Genomic DNA, 22,274 nt, shown 5'->3' on the forward strand with positions numbered 1-22,274 from the left:
AGTGAATGTAGCATTTCAAAGGTGCAGAGGCTGAACAGAGCCAGGTTAGACTTCTGGAAGGTTCTTACTGCCATAGACCCATATTTTTTTTCTGGACACACTGGCCCCTCAGAAGCTTGTCTCTGCATAGGGGATCTGCATTGGGGAATTCCTTTCCAGCAGACAGAAGGCCAAAAGGAAAAAATAAAAACAGTGCTTAGGTAGGAACTATCCAACTTGGGGGCTTCACCACCCTGTCTGGGGCCTCTTCTCTGAATGTAGGCTGATGTTACCACTCACTGTGTCATGGAGCGACGGTCCTAAGAAAGGTCTGGTTGGGGAGTCCACCCACAGGCCTGTGGATAACTGGCCCCGTTCCAGGGGCAGCCACCTGGGGGTCACAGCACCTGGCACAGCCGGCAGGGAAGGTGCATTGGCAGGTGGCCGAGCCTGGTGCCAGGATCTGGCTCACTCTGTCCTCCAGGGCCTCCGCTGCCATATGCCTGTGTCAGTCCCAGTGGCTGAGCTGCAGATGGGACACAGCGGGTGGTTTGCCCGGGCTAGAGGTGGAGCTTGCTCTGAAGGGGAGACCAGGTGCTGGCCACAGAGCTCTTTCCAGAGACAGGGCTGGGGCTGGCCTAGCTGCTTCCTGGGCTCTCTTCCACAGGCAGGCAGCCCTGCCAGCCTCTGTGTCTTTGATCACACCTCACTGTCCCCAGAACTCCCTGTACCTCTGGCCTCAGTCCCACTCAGCCATTGAAGCCACCTCCAAGATGCCACTGCTGTAAGGGACTGTCCTTGACCATCCTTCCTTTGCCTGGGGACTCACTTTCCATGCCAGGAAGACTGTATGTTCTGAGCCTTCCTCCTGTAGTTCCTGTAAAAGCAGAGGAGCTTTTATTGCACCAAAGTAAAAGACTCTGAGGTGGTGGGGGGAAGGTTCAGGTCCTGGAACATGATGGCAGAGGAGGACCTAGTAGGGGTTGTATTGTTATATGGAAATGTTATGCATGTAGAAACAACTGTATTTTACTGTCAAACGTAAACCATTAGTCCCCCAATAAAGAAATTTTTTAAAGAGTAGTTCATTTTACCCATATTTCAGAGAAAAATGTTAATGGAAAAAAAATTTAAAAAGCAGAGGAATTTTTGTCTGCAGGGTCTAGGGATGCCTTGTTTCAGCATAGGCCCTGCATGGAGAAGGCAGCTGAAAGGCAAGGTAGGAGTGTTGAGTACCGATTCCTGAATCCACTGACTTGTTTAGGAGAATGATGCCCAAATAAGAATGTGACAGTAAGCAAACAGTAGTTCCATCGGTCAGATGTCAGCTGTGATCCCTGGCTAAAGGCTGAACACTTGTGATTCACAGAAAGGCCCAAGATGCGCCACCAGCCTGAGGTACCAAGCACTATTCCTGTTCCCACATCCCTGAAAAGACCAGGGAACACAGCTGGAGCTTGAACCCAGGGCCACCACCAACCAAGGCTTTTATCCCTCAGGCAGGAAAACAATTGGGCTCAGATTATAATAGAGAGACTAGAAAGGGGGCAGGGGTAGATAGCATAATGGTTATGCAAAGAAACTCTCATGCTTGAAGCTCCAAAGTCCCAGATTCAGTTCTCTGTACCACCATAAACCAGAGCTGAGCAGTGCTCTGATAAAAAAGGAAAAGAGAGAGAGAGAGAGAGAGAGAGAGAGAGAGAGGGAATGAGAGGGCTAGGGAGAGGGAGAGGGAGAGGCCGGCTCAGGGTAGAAAGCGGTACACTTGTCAAAGTACAGTAAATTTTTTTTGTTTGGCTTGCTTTTCTGGATTTGCTGAGTCCTAGTGGGGGTAGTGGGGATGGAGGGGACAGAGCAGCACAGGTAATGGAGGAACCCCTCCTTCCTCCTTGAACTTGCTGGTTTCACCCCAGCACCTCCAGTCTGCATACTTGGCTCTGGGTTGGGAGTGGGAGACTCCTGGAGCCTGGAGGGCGGATCCCTTAGTCTGAACAGTGTGGGGTGTGGCATGGGGGTGGGGAGGCCAGGTCCACTACCATTACTCTGCTGGGTGTCCCAAGCCAGGCTAGTGCCACCTGTGTCCTGAAGGGGAAGATGGAAGTGGGGGGTCAGAACAGGGCAACCCCAGAGTGAATTCCATTTACATTCCAGGCCCACAGGCTCTCTCTAAGACTCAGCCCTGGGCTCCCTGGAGGCTCTGACAAAATGTGTTCACCACAGAGGTGGCAGCTGGAGCTATTTTTGGAGCAGTGCATGGTGGGGAGTTTCCTTCTGGCAACGGCTGGGGACGGGAGTCCACTGCAGGGGAAGTCCCACACTCAGACAAGGCCAGCCCCTCTGCCTTCACTCACCCTGGCACAGAGAGGCTGCACAGATCTGCCCTCCATCCTGAGCCAAGCCAACATTTTCCTGGAGCTTCTCAGGAGCCACTCTGCAAGGTACTGCTTCTGGCTGTGGGAGACCTGGCCCTATTTCCTGCTGGCTTTGCCTTCAAAGATTTGCCCAGCCAGTGACCAAAAGGTGTGACCTCTGGGACTCACTGACCTCTTGTCCTGGCTGCACCTCTGTCCCACTGCCCACTGGACCTCCATCCCCCTGGCCCATCACTCTAAACTGGGCAGGACTTCTGCCTCTACCCAGGTAGGGGCTTGGGTGGGGTGGTTGTGGCTGGCGTACAGGTTTCACTTTGAGTGATTACCAGCCTTGTTAGGACTCCTGAGGATGAGGGAGAAGCAGGAAAGGTAATACTTGTCTCTTTAGGGTGGATTTTTGGCTGCTCGAGCCCCTGCCTGATGTCTGAGCAATGAGATCTTCCCAGAAGTTTCTCCTGCAAGGAATAGCCATCCCTTCAATCCTTTAACATGAGACTGGAGAAGAATTAGGGGAAGCCAAGAGTTTGAGAATTTCCCCATGTGGAGGCCACAGTTCGGTGGTAGCTACTCTCCTGGAACCTAGGACAAGTTTTTGTAAACAATGAAGTCCTCCAGTCTCTCCTTGAGGTGGGGCTCTGAGGTTCCTCCTTCAGACTTCCAGGGCAGGGTCATAGCCAGGGTCTGAATTTCTGCTCTAAAACTGTCCTTTGCCAGTGGCCTCAGGGATGAGCTGGCTCAGAGGGCCTCAGGCTTCTCCCTCCTGGCCTCTGGTATGTATGTGCTAGGTCAACAGTCATTTCCAGCCCTTAGCCCTCATTCTGTGACCTGCTAGGACCACAGAGGTGAGTGACTTGGTTGTCCTTGATGACATCTCCAGTCAAGGGGGATGAAAGCAGTGAGAACTGTGGGAACTGGGTGTGACATTATCAAGAGAAGCCCATGAAAGCTGCCTGGAAGAGGTGCCCTAGGTTGGACCCTGAAGCAGGAGGTAGGTTACCAACAAGAAGTTATTCATTCTGCACAGGGAGTGGCAAAGTCTGCTAAGCCCTTGAGGACCAAGTTTATTTCCCCAGAGGGTAGGGCTTCTTGGAATGGTAAGACTTTCTGAGAGGTCAGAGACTCCTAGCAGAGTGAGGTCTCCATTCTCCCCCACCTCTGGTTCCTAGCTAGGCTCCAAACACTGCCCCTTTCAAATGGAAAGGGTCATATCTGGGTTCAAAGACAGCATGTGCCATTTCCCAGCCACTTAGAGTTGGCAAGCCATGGACATTCTCTGTGTTTCAGTTTCCTCAGCTAATAAAAGAAGCATTGGTATCATCACAGCAGGGTTGTACTGAGGGGCTGTTCTCAGCCCCTGGCCCAAAGTGGGACCTCCTCAGAAAAGGGTTGAGACATAGCCCAGTGGGACAGAGCCAAATGGCTTCTTGCTCCATTAGCTGAGAGGCACTGTCTCCATCTCCTATTTTCTTCTCCCTAGCATTAGGTTTTATTACCAGCAAAGAAGGGAGTGAAAGGTGATCAGCAGCCTCAGTTGTACACAAGCTTGAGAAACTTGTGTGTGTGGTGTGATCTATTTTGAATGATCTGGTGATTTCTAATCTGAGTCGCTGGGGTGGGGGGAGGTTCTCAGTGTGAAGGTGGAAACTCCTTGCTTGGCACTTGAAGACCTGGGGGTGGGAGTCCTCTTTGACTAAACGGTCAGCAGAAGTTAATTCCCCAGCTGCCCCTGGATGCCAGACCCTGGGCAAGATCCCAAAAGAAGTGCTGAGCCTGACAGGACCCCAGACCTGCTCTTAATGTGTGACTGGGACTTTGACATGAGAGGCTGGTGTGTGGAAGGCATTGAAAGGTCAGGGTGAGGGAGTCGGGCGGTAGCACAATGGGTTAAGCGCACATGGTGCAAAGCACAAGGACTGGCTTAAGGATCCCGGTTTGAGCCCCCGGCTCCCCACCTGCAGGGGAGTCGCTTCATAGGCCGTGAAGCAGGTCTGCAGGTATCTATCTTTCTCTCCCCTTCTCTGTCTTCCCCTCCTCTCTCCATTTCTCTCTGTCGTATCTAACAAGGATGACATCAATAACAACAACAATAACTACAACAACAATGAAAAACAACAAGGGCAACAAAAAGGGAAAATAAATAAATTATATATAAGAAAGGTCAGGGTGAAGTATAGTTGGGAAGGGGAGTAGGATTAGAGGCAGACAGGAGGGCAGCCTGGTGTCAGCTGGGCAGGTCATAGTGACCTGCTCAGCCTGTGGGTCCTGTTAGATGTGGGACGGATGTGGGGTGGCAGACTGGGATTGAAAAGCTAGGGAAATCTTCCTCAATGTCCTGGAGGTCAGCTCAGAGTAGAGTGGGGAGGCCAGGAAGTCAGGCAGAAGGTGATTGCAGGTCCCCACTTAGAAGAGTAAGGCCAGCACAGGGCAGGGGTCTGGGTACATGGGCAGGTTTTTGTGGAAAGATTCAGCAGGACAGGGAGGCCCAGCATGGACTTTAAAAAGAGGCAGGGTATCCAGGGGGCCAACCTGGTAGAGAATTGCTGAGATGGGAACCTGGGAAGGGTAGGCCAAAGTTCTGATTTCGGGCAACTGAGTCACCTATGCCAGTGACTGTTGAAAGTTGGGTCTGGAGAGAGGCCCCAGGTTGGAGAGAAACTAGAGGTGGCTGACCTGGAAGAGAAAGATGAAGTGTGAGTTCTGACACTGAGCTGAGTGGGAGGAAAAGCCTCATTGGCTGGGCGGACGATGCACCAGCCCTGCATGCCTGCCCCCATCCAGGTTCCACTCTGAGAGGGGGTTAGGGACCCCTGCCCTGAGCCCCTCCCTCACCGCCTCCCCCACCCTCACTTCCAGGGGCTGCTTGTGGTCTTTGTCTTAGAGAAGCCAGACTCCTGCTGGTTATGGAGCTTGGCTATGGAATCTGTGCAGCATGTGGGGAGGGGAGGGAACAGGACCAGTCAGGAAACCAGACGCCATCTGTGGCTTGTCCCTCACTGCTCCGAGGCTCCCATGTCTCTGGCCCAAGATCTGGCTGTTTCCTGTCAAGTGATGAATGGGTAACGTCTGCTAAACTCAAGACCAGGAGAAAAGGGGGGCTGGAGTGGGAGAGGGACACAGCAGCCATAGTCACATCTCTGAGCCAGAATTCCTCACTCATTCATTTATTCTTCCAAGGCACTAGACACTAAGGGAATCAGGTAGACTAGTTTTTGTGTGTCAGTTCTGCCTCTGGCCTGTTGTGTGACCAGGCCATAACTTGGCCTCTTTTTAAAAAATATTTATTTATTTTTTCCCTTTTTTAAAAATATTTTTTAATATTTATTTATTCCTTTTTGTTGCCCTTGTTGTTTTATTGTTGTAGTTATTATTGTTGTTGGATGGGGCAGAGAGAAATGAAGAGAGGAGGGAAAGACAGAGGGGGAGAGAAAGATAGACACCTGCAGACCTGCTTCACCGCTTGTGAAGCGACTCCCCTGCAGGTGGGGAGCCGGGGGCTTAAACTGGGATCTTTGTGCTTTGTGCCATGTGTGCTTAACCCACTGAGCTACCGCCCAACTCCCTATTTATTCCCTTTTTTGTTGCCCTTGTTGTTTTTTATTGTTATAGTTATTGTTGTTGTTGCTGTCGTTGTTGGATAGGACAGAGAAAAATGGAGAAAGGAGGGGAAGACAGAAAAGGGGAGAGAAAGATAGACACCTGCAGACCTGCTTCACCACCTGTGAAGCAACTCCCCTGCAGGTGGGGAGCCAGGGCTCGAACCAGGATCCTTATGCCGGTCCTTGTGCTTTGCACCACCTGCGCTTAACCCACTGCGCTACTGCCCGACTCCCCACTTGGCCTCTTTGAACTTTCTGTTCCTTCTCTGCTATGTGGATTATAGTAGCCCCTCCCTGGAGGGATGTGAGGTAGTGGGGACATGCATTCTCTGTTGGTAGGGGACTCTTGTGCCCTCATACTGGGCTGCAGAGTTACCAGTTTCTTTCTTGGAGTTCACAGCCTTGTGGCCTCAAACACAGGTTCAGATAGTGGTCCATAGCTGTGAGGGCTTACTTTGGTGAGTTGTGCTTCAGAGCCTCAACTTCCTTCTATGGGAAAAGGGAGTGATGACAGCTTTCTAGTCTCCAGGGTCATGTCTGATCCCTTAAGACATGGCTGTCATCTGACGCTAAAGCAGGCCTGACCTTAGGACCACTCCACCCTGAGCCATGTAAGTGAGCTGGCCTCCCCACTGGACGTCACACCCCCCAGATCTATAGGGGGGCCTCGGCAGTCCCCCTCTGGGTCTGCTCCTCCCAGGCTGGCTGAGGACCAGTTAGTGGGCAGCTGCACTGGGCTCTCACCTCCAGGAGCCTCATGGACAAATGGCAAGAGCCCACCCCATTGCCTACACTGGTGTGCGGCCACACATGGGGTAGTGGGGAGAGAAGCAATCACCTGTGTTTCTTGGAGGGGGGGCAGGTTTTCTGGGACACTTGCCTGCTGTGAGAAAACAACCCCTGGAGCTCTGTACTCAGCTGGAGAGACTAGGAAGGGGGCTGAGAGACTTGGGCCAACCAAGACTGGGCTGGGTGGTTCTTCTAAGGCCATCACAGCACCTGCCAGCCTGGGAGCTACTGCGGCATCTGCCTCCATCCCCAAAGGAGGGGCAGTGACACCCCTCCTTGCCTCAGTAGACAGACCAAGAACGTGCCTGGGGCCCAGCAAGTTAGCTCATGTGGCTAGTGAGCTGGTTTGCCATGCACACAACCCATGTTTGAGCCTGGCCCCCACTGCACTGGAGAAAACTTCATTATTGGTATCTTTCCCTCTCTTTGTGTCTCTGTATGAAAAATTAGGCCAGGAGCAGTGAAATTCAACAAGAACAACAACAACCAAAAAAAGGTGGGCTCAAAGCTCTGTGACATGTCCCCTACATGCGCAAAAAAGGGCAATTGGATGGCCCTGGGAGGTATTGGGTCAAGCATTGGACTCTCAAGCATGAGGTCCTGAGTTCATGTACCAGAGTGGTGATGGGGCTCTCTCGCCCTCTGTCTCATAAATTAATAAATTCTTAAGAAGAGTCAGGGCACATATTGCGTCTTCCTCAGGACATGGGGGTGAGGTGAAGTATAAATAATACCTGCACCCACTCAGTAATGAATGGACCTCTGTGCACACCCCTCAGGGCCCTAGACCTGCCCCTTGCTGGGCCCTTGGTCTGAGCCTTCCCTTGGGTGGCCTTACCCTGAGAGAGCCCCAGTGATGTGAAATGCCAGCCTCCATCAGATATGACCTTTGGCAGGACCAAAGGAAAACCACGACTTCCTTCTGATGAAGTTTCCAGAAATTGAGAGGCCATAGTCATGTGCAGAATGGCCCCTGAGGAAAGCTCAAAGCCCAGCCTTGCACTGAAACAGCCCCTTCCAGGGAGTGCCCAGATGAACCCCAAGCCCTTGTCTACCTGAGTCACACCCACATTATTCAGAATCTTGTGGGAAACCAGAACAGAGAAGTATGTCTGGAGCTTTGCAGAGGTTGATGGAAGCATGCCCCAAGAGGCTGTGCAGTGTGGCAGGTGGAGCATAATCTGGGGCTCTACAACCTCAGTTCGGCTGCTTTCCAGCTGTGTGACCTCAGACTAATCCCTGCTCTTCTCTAAGCCTCTAGAGATGCTGGGGGTTGTGGAAATTTCAGAGAGAAGTCTCTAAGGAGAATGATCTGAATGCCCATTTTCCAGATGAGAAAATGGAGATGCTATGTGTTAGTTTAAACCAAGCTGCGTAGGTATTCAGGCTCCAAGGCAGGCCTCCTTTAACCATGAGACTTACAATGATCCATATCTGGTTCCTGGGGGCCAGGTTGACACATTCATGCCTAGTAGGGAAACCACAACATGAGACCCAAAGGGTCTTAGAGTAGCAGAGCCAGGCTTCCTGCAGAAGAAAGAGCCTCATTGAGCTGGCAGTCAGTGAGGCCTGCAGCTATGTTCTTGCATTCCATGGATTTTTGGCCTCTAATTTCACCTTAGCATCCAGGGCCTCATTGTTCCACAGCTTGGCAAGAGCCAAGAGCACTTCTGGGAGACTGGGGTGGGGGGTTTTCATCCTTGCTCTCCTTATCTTATCCCTCCAAGTCTCTCTGCTCTGTACCTTCTGTATCCACATCCCCTAAGAAGTGGTTTCTACCAGAAACTTCTGAGAGCAAGAGGGGTGGGTTTCTATGGGAGTTTAGAAAAAAAATGTAAATTCTCCACAATTCCTGGGGAGCTCCAAGAAGCAGAAGCTGTCTTAAACTTACTTCTGCACCTTGAACCTCCCCCTTCTCTGAGCCTGTTTCCAGTCTGTAAAATGGGCCTACCAACAGCCTGGTGAATGGGAAAGACCTGAGTCATTGCAAGTGCTCAGAGAACTTAATTGGCTTCCTCCTGAACTTCCTCTCCCCCTTCTTCCTTCCCTCCTCTGCTTCTCACTTCATCTCCCTCCATCTCTGCCTCCTTCCCCTTTGTAGTAAGTCTTTCTGGCAGAGTGTGTGTGTGTGTGTGTGTGTGTGTGTGTGTGTGTGAGACACAAAGAGAGAGATGAGGGGAGAGAGATTTGCAGAGTCCTTCTGCTGCTTTCCTCACTGGGGTGGTTGTCCCAGCAAGTTCCATTGTTTGTTATGATCTTGCTGTAGCCCAGAGGGATTTAACAGGAAAGGTGCAGGTGCCTGGGGAGCAATTCATCAGCTTCCTTCAGTCCCAGAAAGCAAGGATGTGGGGGGGGGGGGGTCCTGCCTGTAGAGGCGCTGTTGGAATGGGGGATGGCCCTTTGTGGCCTGCAGGCTCTGGGATTACCCCCACACACACCTTTTCTACTGCTCTCAAGTGGAGGAGGTGTGTGCAGTGGGCAGCCACTGGTAAGAACAATGATATATTTTCACTGAGAGCCAGTGGTGTTCTGCATAGCATGGCAGTTCTGGACAGAAAGTCAGAATCCTAATTCTACAACTTATGACCCATTTGAGCTGAGCAAAGCTGTTAGTCTTTTGCCTCAGTTTCCTTATCTGTAAGATAGGACAATAGTTCCCAACTCGTGAAGTTGTCAGAACCCAGTGTGCTGATACAGGTGAAGCAGATGGAGCAGGGCCTGGCACCAAGAAGGCGCACCATCACTGCTTCATCGGTTCTGCCACTGTCGTTTCCAATACAGGCTGATGCTCCCTGAAGAAAAGCTGAAATCTGTTGGTGTCTGGTGAGGTGCTCTTGGAGCTCTGTGTGAGTAGGGCTGAACATGCAGATGCGGTGGGTGGTAAGAACCTGGGCAGTAGTATTAGCAAATTCCAGCTAGGTTTCAACCCAGAGCAACTGTTCCAAGGCCCCAGTGGTGAAGTGGCAGGGTTGAGACACAAACCTAAGTCCCACAGTCACCAGAGGCTGGACCAGAGCAGGGGAGGGCTGTGGAAGCCGGCCTCTCAGTCTGCATGAAGTGAGCACGTGCACAGGTGAGCGGGAGCACACATGGGTTTTGTCTGGCGCTTCTGAGATAAAGACCGATCAATCTCTTGCTGAGCTTTTCTCCTACAACCTTTCCCTGAGGTCTCCCTAAGGGCAGAGGACGTTGAACATGTCACCTGGAGGGGTCTGGGGGTGCAGCCCTGAGCTGCTGCAGAGCCTTCAGGAAGCTCCGGTTTCATCTTAAAATTCATGCGCATTTTACATTCTGCTCCCTCTCTGTTGGGTTTCTTTTCACACACACATTTCCCCTGAGCCACAGCTCTGCCTCAGGAAGCTGCTCCGTGTTGATCTGTTTATCCTGGGGCAGTGTGTACCCCATCTTCACCCCTGGGGTGCACACTCCAGTGTAAGAACTCAGACACAGATGGTGGGGAGATGCTGAGAGGCCTCCGGTTCCATCAGCATTTCTGCACGTGGTCTCCATGACCCACGTGGTGGAGGATGGCACCAGGTGCCAGAGACCCAGCGATGCAGGTGAGAGTCAAGTCTTGCACGGGGCAGACGCAGGGGGTGCAGTGGGCAAGGCATCTCAGATACACAGGCTCACCCCACCATACTCTCCGTGGACACCAATTCCAGATGAGAAACAAAGCAGCAAGAGACCTGCTCATCTGTACACACTGGGGGAAAACACTTGGCCTGTGGGCTCAAGTCAGGGCTGACTGCATCTCCACTCATGCAGCCAGATGGGCTGGGTGTGCCAGCCCTGAGTGGCTTTTCATTTTGCTTCAACTTTGTGGGCCAGAGAGCCACCTTGCCTCCAACCTGCAATACTGGATTGGGGGCAGTTTACAGGGGCAGATGCCAGCATGTAGGTTCTTGGACACTTCTAGTGCTTTCTAAGGCAGAGCTGGGGAAGCTGAGGAGCAGGCTCAGGGGGTGAATTGGGATTTGGTGCACATCCTTGGACATCTCCCAACCTGGAAGGACTGCCCCCCTCCCCCTTTAGCTAGAAAGAGCTACAATGGAGAGAAAGGCAGAGAGCTGCAGCCCCAGATCCCAGGGCTTGACTGTAGCCACCCCAGTGGTGTGGTTACTTCTCCATGCCCAGTACACCCCTGTGAATGAACATGGGTCTGTCCAGGGCTACCCAGCCTGTGGCCCAGGGGGAAGGCTTTCAGTTTGGGACTTGTCCAGTGGTAAGAATGAGCAGAGCGGGCCGGGCAGTGACACACCGGGTTAAGGGCACATAGAACAAAGCACAAGGACCTGCTCATTGATGGCAATCGGAGCCCCCTGCCCCCTACCTGCAGGGGGGTTCCTTCATAAGTGGTGAAGCAGGTCTGCTGGTATCTGTCTTCCTCTTTCCCTCTCCTCTCTCAGTCCTATCCAGTAAAATGGGAAAAAATGGCCTCCAGGAGCAGTGGATTCATAGTATAGGCACCGAGCCTGAGCAATAACCCTAGAGGGAAAAAAAAAAGAATTTACAGAAACAGACCTGAGTTAAGTTGAGGGTATATTGGCAGGTGGGAAATGGGGGGGGGGGTGTAGGGCAACAGACCATGTGACCATGGGGGAGGAAGGCAAGCAGGAGTGTGATCTCAGACCAGACCCACTGGCCCCACTCAAGTGTCTGGATGCAAATTACACCCCAGAGTGCTCTGAGCAAAGGAACTGGCATTCATATTGTCCCCATCAGCCATTAATTAAAGGTCCCCTGGGAAGGGAGGGGAGGGACAATGGATTCCTGGGATGCTGGCTTTCTAGAAGGTAAGAAGAAGCTACACCAGCAGCCGGGCCCATCCTGAGGTCCTGCTTGGTGTGTCTTAAATGAGAGGCCCTGGGGAAAACCAGGGCAGAGTCTGGTAGAAGTGAGAACAGCCAGATCAGGGGTGGGGGAAAGGTTAACCACATGACCCTTCCCTCAGCAGCCTTGTGGGTGCCCAGGCCAGGCCCAGGGTACTTAAGATGCCACAGAAATGCTTGTGGGCAAGGTGGCACAGTAGATAAAGTGTTGGTTCCTCAGGCATGAGATTCTGAGTTAGATCCCTGGCATAGCATGTGCCAAAGTGATGCTTTTTTTCTCACTAATAAATCTTTAAAAATAAAAAAGAAATGCTGTTTCTTTTGTGTTTCTTTCCCTTGTTTCTAGGAAGATATGATGTCTGGGTAGGGGCTCCCCCTGGACCATTGGCTTCCCCTGTGCACCTGAGTCTGAATTCCTGGCCCAAAGTACTGGACTGATGCGGATGCAGCACAGGCTACCTCTGGCAGAGAGTAGAAGCAACTTTTTTTTTTTTAATATTTAAAGAGCCAGGGCAGCAACTCAGTGGTTGAGCACAGAAATTTTGGGTCAGCAGCCCCAGGTTCAGTCCCTGCCCAGAACCACCTTATGCCAGAGCTGAATGGTACTCTCTCCTCTCTCCCTCAATCCCTCTCCTTCGTTCCCTCTCTTCCTCTCCCCTTCCCTTTCTCCTTTCCTCCGTCTTTCCCTCTCTCCTCTCTCTCCTTTCCATCACTCTTTTTCATAAGAATAAGGAAATATCGGGAGTCGGGCTGTAGCGCAGCGGGTTAAGCGCAGGTGGCGCAAAGCACAAGGACCGGCATAAGGATCCCGGTTCGAACCCCGGGTCCCCACCTGCAGGGGAGTCACTTCACAGGCGGTGAAGCAGGTCTGCAGGTGTCTATCTTTCTCTCCTCCTCTCTGTCTTCCCCTCCTCTCTCCATTTCTCTCTGTCCTATCCAACAACGACAACAACAATAATAACTACAACAATAAAACAACAAGGGCAACAAAAGGGAATAAATAAATAAATATTAAAAAATTTTAAAAAAAGAATAAGGAAATATTTTAAATATTTATTTAGAGCAACCAGAGCAGAAGCTCTATCATATGCGACACTGGGGGTAGACCCTGGCTTCTCACACATGCGAGTCCTATGCTCTACCTACTAACCCACCTTCCTAGCTGCAACAGAAGCAATTTGGGGGTAATGCTTGCTTGACTTTGAGCCCTATGCATGGTGGATACTTAATCATCAGTTACTTTGGCAACTAGTGACCAGCAGCCTGGACTCTCCCCAAGACCTGTGATGTGACTGAGCTCTGGAGGGCTGAGGGGCTGCTCCTCTGGACAGGTGACTCAGCCCTGCCTGGAGGTGTGTGCACTGTGAACTGGACCCGTGCACCTTGACCCTGGTATCCTAGGCACCAGGACCCAGCATGCTCTCGCTCACTCTCAGACCATCCAGCTCATCAACTTGGGTTAAAGTGGGGTGCTAGTAGGGAGCAGAGCTGCCCCCCCAAGAGGCTTGAAAGGCAGTAGCACTTTTGCAGTCTGGCTCATATGGGTTGTGTCTGGAGCATCCCTTGCTGGCTGGGAGACCACCAGTAGCCTTTGCCCTGCATAGAGCCTCAGTTTCCCTCCCTCTCCAATGAGGATACTCCTAGCAACTTAATTGGGACAGCATAATGGAGAGATGGAGGAAGAGGGTGTCCCTTGGGGTGCCCATGACATCCTAGCCCTGCTGTCCTTTCTGAGCTGAGTCACTGTGGACAAACTACCTGAGAGATTTGCTCCTCAATGTACACATCTGCAGAATGGGGCTTTCCCAAGGATGGGCTCCAGGAGAAAGGCTTGTCTGTAAAACACTTTCTTTTTCTTTTGCAGCCCGTGCCCTGGTGAGGCTGGCATGCAGGATGGCAGGACAGCCCAGCCACATGCCCCATGGAGGGAGCCCAAACAGCGTATGCCACACCCCAGGGCCCACACACTCTCCCGACCCACAGGTAAGCCCTTTCCTCAGACTGTACTTGGATGAAGATGCTCTGAGGGACACAGGGCACCAGGGCTCCCTCATCCCAGCTCCCGCCCACCAGCCAAAGCCCCCACCCAGAGCATTTTCTGATGTGCTTCCAGTGAAAGGATCTCACTGCCTAACCTATCTTTCCCTCAGCAAGGCCCAGAGTGACTTCCTTGGTGACCCTATCTGGGATGCCAGGCCCTGGTCCTGTCCCCATAGTGGAGCAGCTTTATCTCCCAAGGATCAGTGCTGGCCAGAAGTGTTTTAGGGGGAGCTGCAGACGCCCCAGCAGAGAATGAGGTGGCTTTGGAGCCAGGAAGTGCTTTCTTACTCCACACCTCCCTTTATGTGTTCTGCTCTCTTCAGCCGCTGCCTGCACCCGCCCCCAGGCCTTTGCATGTGCTGTCCCCTTGTCTTAGAGGCTCCCCTTCAGCTCCCCCAAACTGCAGTCTAAATTCAGGTACTTTCAGGACCTTCCCGCCTGGCCCTCATGCCCACTATGTGCTGCTTCTCACCTGAGCACAAACACCACTCCCGGCTGCAGTCATCTCCACTGCAGGGCTGTCCTGGGTCTGCCTCACTTCCTACATAGGGGAAGCATGTCAAGGGGTACAGCTGTGCCAGTGGCCCTGCACCCGGCCAGGCCCAAAGACCTTTCAATGCTGCTGAGCTCACATGAGGTGCCCCCGCCCCCAACCCACCCTGAACATGACTAAGTGTGATACCATCCACTCTAGGGGACACACAGCTTCAGAAGAGGGGACAATAAGAAAAAGGACAGAAGGACCAGAAAAATACCTCACTGGGATAGTACTCTGCTTTGCCATGTGCAACCCAGGCTCAAACCTGACCCCAGCTACACGGAAGGAAACTTCAGTGTTATGGTCTCTTTCATTCTGCCTCTCTGACTCTATCTTAATAAAGAGAGCGGGGGTGGGGGGAGAGAGAAGAAAAGAGAAAAGAAGGAAGGCCTTGTTAAGCTCAAGGACCTACACAAAGATCCAGGTTTGAGCCCCCCACTCCTCACCTGTAGGGGGGCCTCTTCACAAGTGGCAAAGCAGGTCTGCCGGTGTCTGTCTTTCTCTCTCCCTCTCTGTCTCCCCCTCTCCTCTCAATTTCTCTCTGTCCTATCTAATAAAAATGGAAAAATGTCTGCCAGGAGCAGTGGATTCGTAGTGCCGGCACCAAGTCCCAGCAATAACCCTGGAGGCAAAAAAAAAAGGGAGGGAGGGACGGAGGGAAGGAGGAAGGAAGGAAGGAAGGAAGGAAGGAAGGAAGGAAGGAAGGAAGGAAGGAAGGAAGGAAGGAGATTGAAGAAACTTAAGGTTTATGGAGCCCCAGCAAAGCATCTGTTCCAGACTCAGAGGCCAGAGATGCTTCCTCACAAAAGCCAGAGGACTGACACCCAAACACAGGGTCCTCCAGACAGCCTCACATGATGTGACAGGTTTGGCTTTTGTTCAAGGGCTGTGAGACCTATATCAGGGGAGATTGGTAAACAATCATCTTCCTCAGCTGTGGCAGGCTGATCACCGCTTCTAACAGATTAGTTCCTGTTGGAGGACTCAGGGTGGACTAGTGTTTAGGCTGTAGCAGCAGGGCTTCCTACGCTATTCAGAGGTGCCTGGCCAGCAGGGATAGGTGAATGTGAGAGCTTCTAACCTATGCACTCTTTTTTTTTTTACATAATTAATTATCTTTATTTATTTATTGGATAGAGACAGCCAGAAACTGAGAGGAAGGGGGTGATAGAGAGGAAGAGAGGCAGAGAGACACCTGCAGCCCTACTTCACCACTCATGAAGCCTTCCTCCTGCAGGTGGGGACTGGGGACTTGAACCCGGGTCCTTGAGCATTGCAATCTGTGCACTCAACCAGGTGTGACACCACCCGGCCCCTGTGAGAGCCTACTATACTTGAGCTGTCAGCAAATTCAGCTGTCTGGTGTGGGGCTGCACCAGCCCAGGGGAGGGTTGCCAACCCAGATCCGTACAGGAAGCACAACTATGTATATGTGTGTGTTCACATGCATACCAGAGTCACACATGCACGGAATCCAAAGACAGCAATGCTGTTCCTACTCTCCATTCCTATAACCAACTGAGACACACAGGGACCCATTTCCTAGGTGGAATTTGAGGCCACAAATCCCAGAAAACAGGGAAGCCTATGGACAATGCTGGTCAGAGTCCACAAGGACATCTTGATGATGGCTGGGGGCAGGGGGCCTCCTGGAGTAATGTAGCAATTTGTCATATTAAGTCATTCACTAACAATTGAGTCCCCCTTGATTAATCTCCCAGAATTAGCCAGTTGCATTTCAAGCAATTAGGGTTAATTACAGCCTCATTTGGCAGAGGAAAGAGCCCCCGTAATTACTTCATGAACAAGGCAAGGAGGTGGTGGGCTGTGGCAGCAATGTCCTCGGCGTCTTGTCGCACATGTTGGAGTGGGTAATGACATAGTTAAGTGTAATTAGATACGATTACTCAGCATTGGGCAATGGCTGTCGGAGAGGATGGCCCGGGTGGCCAGCATCTGGCCAGGTTTGCAGAACTAGCACGATTAGCGCTATGACTGCTGGGGCGTAGTAGCAGGCCCTTCCTGCTCTCTTAGGAAGCAGTGGTATTTAAACACCACCCAGGGAGTCACCACAGGTCAAATCTTGACCATTTCAAGACACAGAGACACCTCAACATGAAGTCAGGTTCATTTTCCTTTACAGTAGGAGGCACCCCTCTTTCCTGGAAAATTTCCTTAGGAACAGAGAGAATCCTGAGCTCTGGACTAGGCTGGCTTCAGTTCCCAGTTCCATCTCTCACCAGCCATGTGATGCTGGGTAAATAAAGGACCTCTCTGAGCCTCAGTTTCCTCAGCTGTAAAATGGGGTTGTGGAGACTACGTGAGATGGTGTGAACACCCAAACATGGCATCCAACATTGTGGACACTAAAGATATGGTATATAGGGCTGTGGAGATAGTGAAATAGTTATGCAAAGGACATTCATGCCTGAGGCTTTGAGGTCACAGGTTCAAACCTCAGCACCACCATCAGCCAGAGCTGAGTAATGCTCTGGTGATATATATATATTTTTTTTAAGTTTTTTTTATTATTTATTTATTCCCTTTTGCTTCCCTTGTTGTTGTTTTTTTGTTGTTGTAGTTATTATTGTTGTCATTGTTGTTGGATAGAAGAGAGAGAAATGAAGAGAGAGGAGGGGAAGACAGGGGGAGAGAAAGAGAGACACCTGCAGACCTACTTTACTGCTTGTGAAGCGACTCGCCTGCAAGTGGGGACCCGGGAGCTCAAACCAGGATCCTTATACCTGTCCTTGTGCTTTGTACCACGTGCGCTTAACCCACTGCGCTACTACCCAACTCCCAATAAAATATTTTTTAAAGATATGGTGTATCATTGATCTTACACTTAAATCTTAAACTTAATTTAATTTTTTTATAAGAGCATTGCTCAGTTCTGGCTTATGGTAGTGCCTGAAACTAGACTGAACTGGAGACCTCTGAAACTCAGGCATGGAAGTCTTTTGCATAGCAACAATGCTATCTCCCTGGCCTCTCATTTTAGTTTTCACAGCTAAAGTATCCAGAGCTGGATATATCCCCAGTGTAAAAAGAAAAGCTTAGAAAACACTGGAATTATATTTGGGTTTTGTTTTGTTTTGTTTTTGCTAGCCTTCTCTGCCCAGGGTTAGTGATTTATCATTTTAAGGAGTTTTCTAGTTTGGAGAACTATTGACACATGAAGACATGTCAACTGAACCCAGCAGTCACATATGTGAGATTCCTATGCACTTGAGAAATGTTATTGAGGTTTCTTCCTCCTCCTTGTCCTCTGTCTTTTTTTTTCTTTTAGCATTGCAGGGGCCTCATCTATATGCCACCACTCCAAACTGAGCTGTTCATTAGATAGAGACAGAGAGGGAGAGATACCACAGCGCCAGAGTTTCCCCATTGCTGTTGTAACACTTCTCAGGTGATGGGCCAGGACTCAAGCCTGGGCCGTGCACAGCAAGGCAGGTGCCTTAGTGGTGTGCTATTTCTCTGGCCCCTTTATTAAGATTCCTAATGAATAAATGGACAGAACTGAGAGGAGACAAAAGAACAAATTGTTCTTTCTTTGTGATTTTGTCGATTTGCCATAAGAGCATTTTCATAGGGAATGAAGGTTCAGCGAATCTACCAAAACCACGTGTATTCCCAAAGAGGAGAAAGGTGTTCTTGCCTGAGAAAGCACTAGCTAATGTGTCTTCCATCTGGAAAGTTTTTTGCAGACATACTTGGGACGTGCCAACTTCAGTTATATTCGGCACTATTCCGAGAGAGGAATGTGCTTGACTTTGCAGGGGGGCCAAGGGCAGCTGTTGGTTAGTCTGCATTGCACAGGCAAAATCTTTATGACTGTTGCTTTACACCAAAGCAATGCTGACGGTTAGATAAGGTTTCATGACCAAATATTAACGATCATTAAAATTCAGGAAGAGTTTGCTACATGTTATAAATTCAGCAGTATTTGTCTCATTTCTACCATGAGTCTGCTGAAGAGCCCTACAGGTAGCAAAGACCAGTGTGAGGAAGGAGGTCCCTCCATGTAGAGATGGACAGATGCTGAGGGAGCCCAGAGAATGGATGGCTGGTTCTGCCCAGAGCTACAGAGGTTGGACAGGAGAACTCTTAAAACACAACTGTCTTGTGGACTGACTAGGGTCAGGCGTTTGAAGGAGGACAGAGAAAGGAGAATGTCCCAGGGAGAAGAAGGTGCAAAGCACATGCTAGGTAACCGGTGCAGGACCAGTTGACTCAGATAAGTGGTTAGGAACTGTGCTTAGATCAAGTAGGATGACTAGAACTGATGGAAGGCCTGGAAACCATGCTGTGTCATCTGGAAATGAATCTGCAGCACATGGGAAGCCCATTCTAGGAAGCCATTAAGATGACATAGAAGTTTGAATTGTAGAAAACTCACAGGTAACTGGGTCTCAGGCACGAGTAAGGGGAAATAAGAGATGAGACCATTGTGCTCACCAATGGGAGGTGGTGATTTGACCTGAAACTGCCCACACACTGGGAGGGAGGATTCCAGAGACTCGGGGACAGTGGGGGTGGGATGCGAATTGCACTTGGTAACTGAAGGGGTGAGTGTAGTCAATGACACAGCCAGCCTTTTTTGGCTGATTCTATGCTTCCCACCCTTCAGCGTTTTTTTTGTTTGTTTGTTTGTTTAGAGTTTAGAATAATTTTTATTTTTATTAGTGATTTATAAATTTACAAAAAACAGAGAAATATCATTCCACACCATTCCCACCACTAGAGTTCTGTGTTCCCATTCTCTCCATTGGAAACTGCAGTAATTCTCCCAAGGTGACAAATATGGGTTGATAATGATTTCTATAGCCATATATCTATCCCCCCCCTTTTTTAAATTTCTTTATGGGGGAATTAATATTTTACATTCAACAGTAAATACAATAGTTTGTACATGCATAATATTTCCCAGTTTTCCATATAACAATACAACCCCCACTAGTTCCTTTGTCATCCTTTTTGGACCTGTATTCTCCCCACCCACCCACCCCAGAGTCTTTTATTTTAGTGCAGTACGCCAATTCCAGTTCAGGTTCTACTTGTGTTTTCTCTTCTGATCTTGTTTTTCAACTTCTGCCTACCCTTCAGGTCTTTGCTTGCCAATTGTTGGAGCTGGTTCCAGATCCTCGAAATGTATGTTTCAACTCAGCTTTCTCTACTTTGGGTTAATGAAGGCTTTCCTTCAGGAAGCCATTCCATTTGAGATGATTTAAGTTTTGTTGTTATCTTACGCTTATGCTTCAAGCATTTCACATGCTTTCCTTATGAACTGGTGGCCCACCAAAGTCAACTTCAAAGTTGAGACAGTTGTGGTGGCCTCGCAGTGCCTGGCACTTACCTGGCTTAGTCCTCCCACCAGCTCAGAGAAGTAGCCTTCTTCAGGATTCAGTGGTATAGGGAAGGAAAGTGAAATACAAAACAGGGGCCAAGCCCTCTGGCCTCACAGAGCACTTTCTTGTCTCTTGGCTTGCAAAGACTGGCTTTTGATGTGAAATTAGCTTGATTATGAGCAGCTGAGTAAGGTTAGCCCCACGAAGAGTCTGACAGTATGGACTCTTTGTAAATCCTGCCCTCCTTTCGTGCAACACAGATTTAAAACACGGTGCTGTGTACACATATACTGACTCCATTAGAACTTCCCTCCACACAGTGTCAGATGTCTTTAAAGGTGAAATTCGTTTACGGGAAATGTCATTCTGATGAAGTGTGCTATTTGAAATCATAGGAACCATTGCCTTAAAATTAATGATGCATTGCAAATATCAGGGGAAAAAAAGACCCATCTAGTATAAAGATGATTAAAATTCAGGTCAGAAGTCTGACTTAGTCAGGCTAAATTTTTTAATGAGATTTCAGAAAATTAATTGGGCGAATGCATTTTTAGTCCTTTAACATGTAATTTTTATGTTCCCATTTTTAAAAAAGGATTTGTCGATGGCTGAGGCTTATTGTAGTTCAAACATTTAAAACTCAAATTAGTGAAGGATTTGGGATTGTGTATTTGTGGCCTAATCTGATCTGACTTGGAGGGGAAAAGCTGGTTTTCTATGAGCTTCCTGGGATGGGGTATCCTGGGGTGGTCCAAGATCCCCACCCCCTAGTCCAGCCTTGGTCCAAAATGGTTGATGGTGTTTCTTAGGAGGTAAAATTGGGGATAGAGGTGACTTGAGTCATCTCTTTGGCTCTTGGTCCTACCAAATTCCTCCTGTTAACTAGGGAACTGCCTCCAGAAATTGACCCCTTCTTCCTTTTCTGAGAATGTAGGCCTCTCCCCTCAGGCTTGTGGTAGTTGGTGCAGCAGTGTGGGTGAGAGTCCCTGCCATCCCATCTCCTCTACCTGTGTGGAGAACTAAAGGATTCCATGCCCCAGGGTTGGGGTGTTGGTGAGGCAGCCTCATCCCTTTGAGTGGCCTACAGCTCACAGCTCAGCCCTAGAAAAAAGAGCAAGGTGAGCCCATTAGCAGTCTTGCTCAATTCCATGGCAGAGTCCTGAATGACGGGACAGAGAACAAAGAAGTCAGAAGGTGACTGGGGCACATCAACCTCATTGCTTCACTGTAGCCAAGTAACTTTGACTAAATGACCTCTCTAAGCCTCCTTTTGCTCATCTGTTAAATAGGTCCACAGAGACAAGTGTATTGGTATGAAAGCCCTGCATGACATCCAACATCATGAGTGTGAGAGGGAATATTGTGAAACTGAATGCACAGGCAAAAAGCTCAGAGCTGACAACACCCCCAGTGTGGAGCCTCAGTGGAGTGGGGACCATCAGGATGTTTACAAGAACTCCCTGAGCTTATTCTCTGAGCCAGACAAACCTTCACCAAGCCAGACCCAGTCTGTTATCCCCACCCTACAGACACACCCCTGCACCACCAATAATTTAACACGTGGCCTAGGGGCTGACACAATGGACAAAGCAGTAGACTCTCAACTTCGAGGTCCCAATTTTGATCTCCAGCATTGCATGTGCTAGAGTGATGCTCTGTTTCTTTCTCTCTCTTATAAATAAATAGATATCAAAATAATAATAATGAAGATGGGGAGATAGCATAACAGTTGTACAAAGAACCTCCCATGTCTGAGACTCCAAAGTCCTAGGTTCAATCTTCTGCACCACCATAAGCCACAGCTGAGCAGTGCTTTGGAAAAATAAATAGATACAACAAACACAACATTCACTGTGCACCAAACCCAGTACTGGTTGCTTTTACCCATTAACTTCTTTACTGTTTTTCCCCCTACACACACACACACACACACACACACACACACACACACACACACACACACACACACACACCTCCCCGACACCCTCTGGAGGGTGTTCTGTGATTATCATCTCAGTTGCACAGACAGGAAACTATAGCCCAAGGCCCATGACCAGGAAGTCACAGACCTGGGATTAGAACCCAAACTTCCAAACCCCAATTCTAATCTCCACTGTGGGCAGCAGAGCAGTGGCCACCTCTCTGCCTGCCTGGATGGACCCCAGAGTAATGTTCCTGTTCCCCAGCTCCAGCACAGAGCCCAGCCAGTTTCCAGAACAGCCAGCAGGGTGGTAGGTATACTGAGCCCCTTTAGTGCATGGCATTCTGGAGCCGTCTTGTGTGTACCCAGCAGCAGAGCTGGAGGCCCTTTGCCCAGGGTCATCTCCTGCAAGCCTCAGAGAAAGCCTGAGATGCAGCTGTCCAGGGGCTGATCCAGGAAGCAGGAAGATTTTAGTGAGAGCAGCTGAGAAGAGGCTGGTGTGTGGGGCAAGAGATTTATTCCCTTGTTCCTTTTTCACTCTGATTTCCTGTTTTGAGTCAAGGTCAGGACTCTGCTGGCTCTGGGCAGCTACACCCAGGGGCTTTGTGCCCTGTGGTGCCCCCCACATGAACAGAGGCCACCTGGGGACAAGGCAGTGGTGGCCCCAGATTCTGCCAGGTCTATGCTCTGTCACCCTCCTCCCTACCCCCCAGGAGCTCCTGCTTCTAATTAGGTCGAATGGGCTGTGACAGGAAATGTAAATCTGGGTCATTGCATATGCAGATGTGCGGCTGGAATCTGCTGGGATGTCACCCACGTCTTCTGGGACGTTCCTTGTGCTTGTGGGGCTGCACAGCCT

At 50.0% G+C, this 22,274-nt stretch overlaps 1 protein-coding gene across 5 annotated transcripts in view; it reads left to right on the plus strand.

The window, feature by feature from the left end:
• Nucleotides 1-22,274, plus strand: part of NEK6 (NIMA related kinase 6) — a 105,409-nt gene that overhangs the window by 36,044 nt on the left and 47,091 nt on the right. For 2 of the 5 annotated variants that reach the window (XM_060200141.1, XM_060200140.1), the window contains exons 2-3: nucleotides 13,433-13,551; nucleotides 19,253-19,297. In XM_060200141.1, coding sequence (XP_060056124.1) covers nucleotides 13,462-13,551; nucleotides 19,253-19,297 — 135 coding nt within the window. In that variant the 5' untranslated portion in view covers nucleotides 13,433-13,461. Of the gene's footprint in view, nucleotides 1-2,284; nucleotides 2,418-13,432; nucleotides 13,552-19,252; nucleotides 19,298-22,274 lie in introns of those variants that run through there. The other 3 variants (XM_060200137.1, XM_060200139.1, XM_060200142.1) reach the window with 3 other exon arrangements.

Source organism: Erinaceus europaeus, chromosome 10 (assembly GCF_950295315.1).
Source record: "Erinaceus europaeus chromosome 10, mEriEur2.1, whole genome shotgun sequence".
NCBI lineage: Eukaryota > Metazoa > Chordata > Mammalia > Eulipotyphla > Erinaceidae > Erinaceus > Erinaceus europaeus.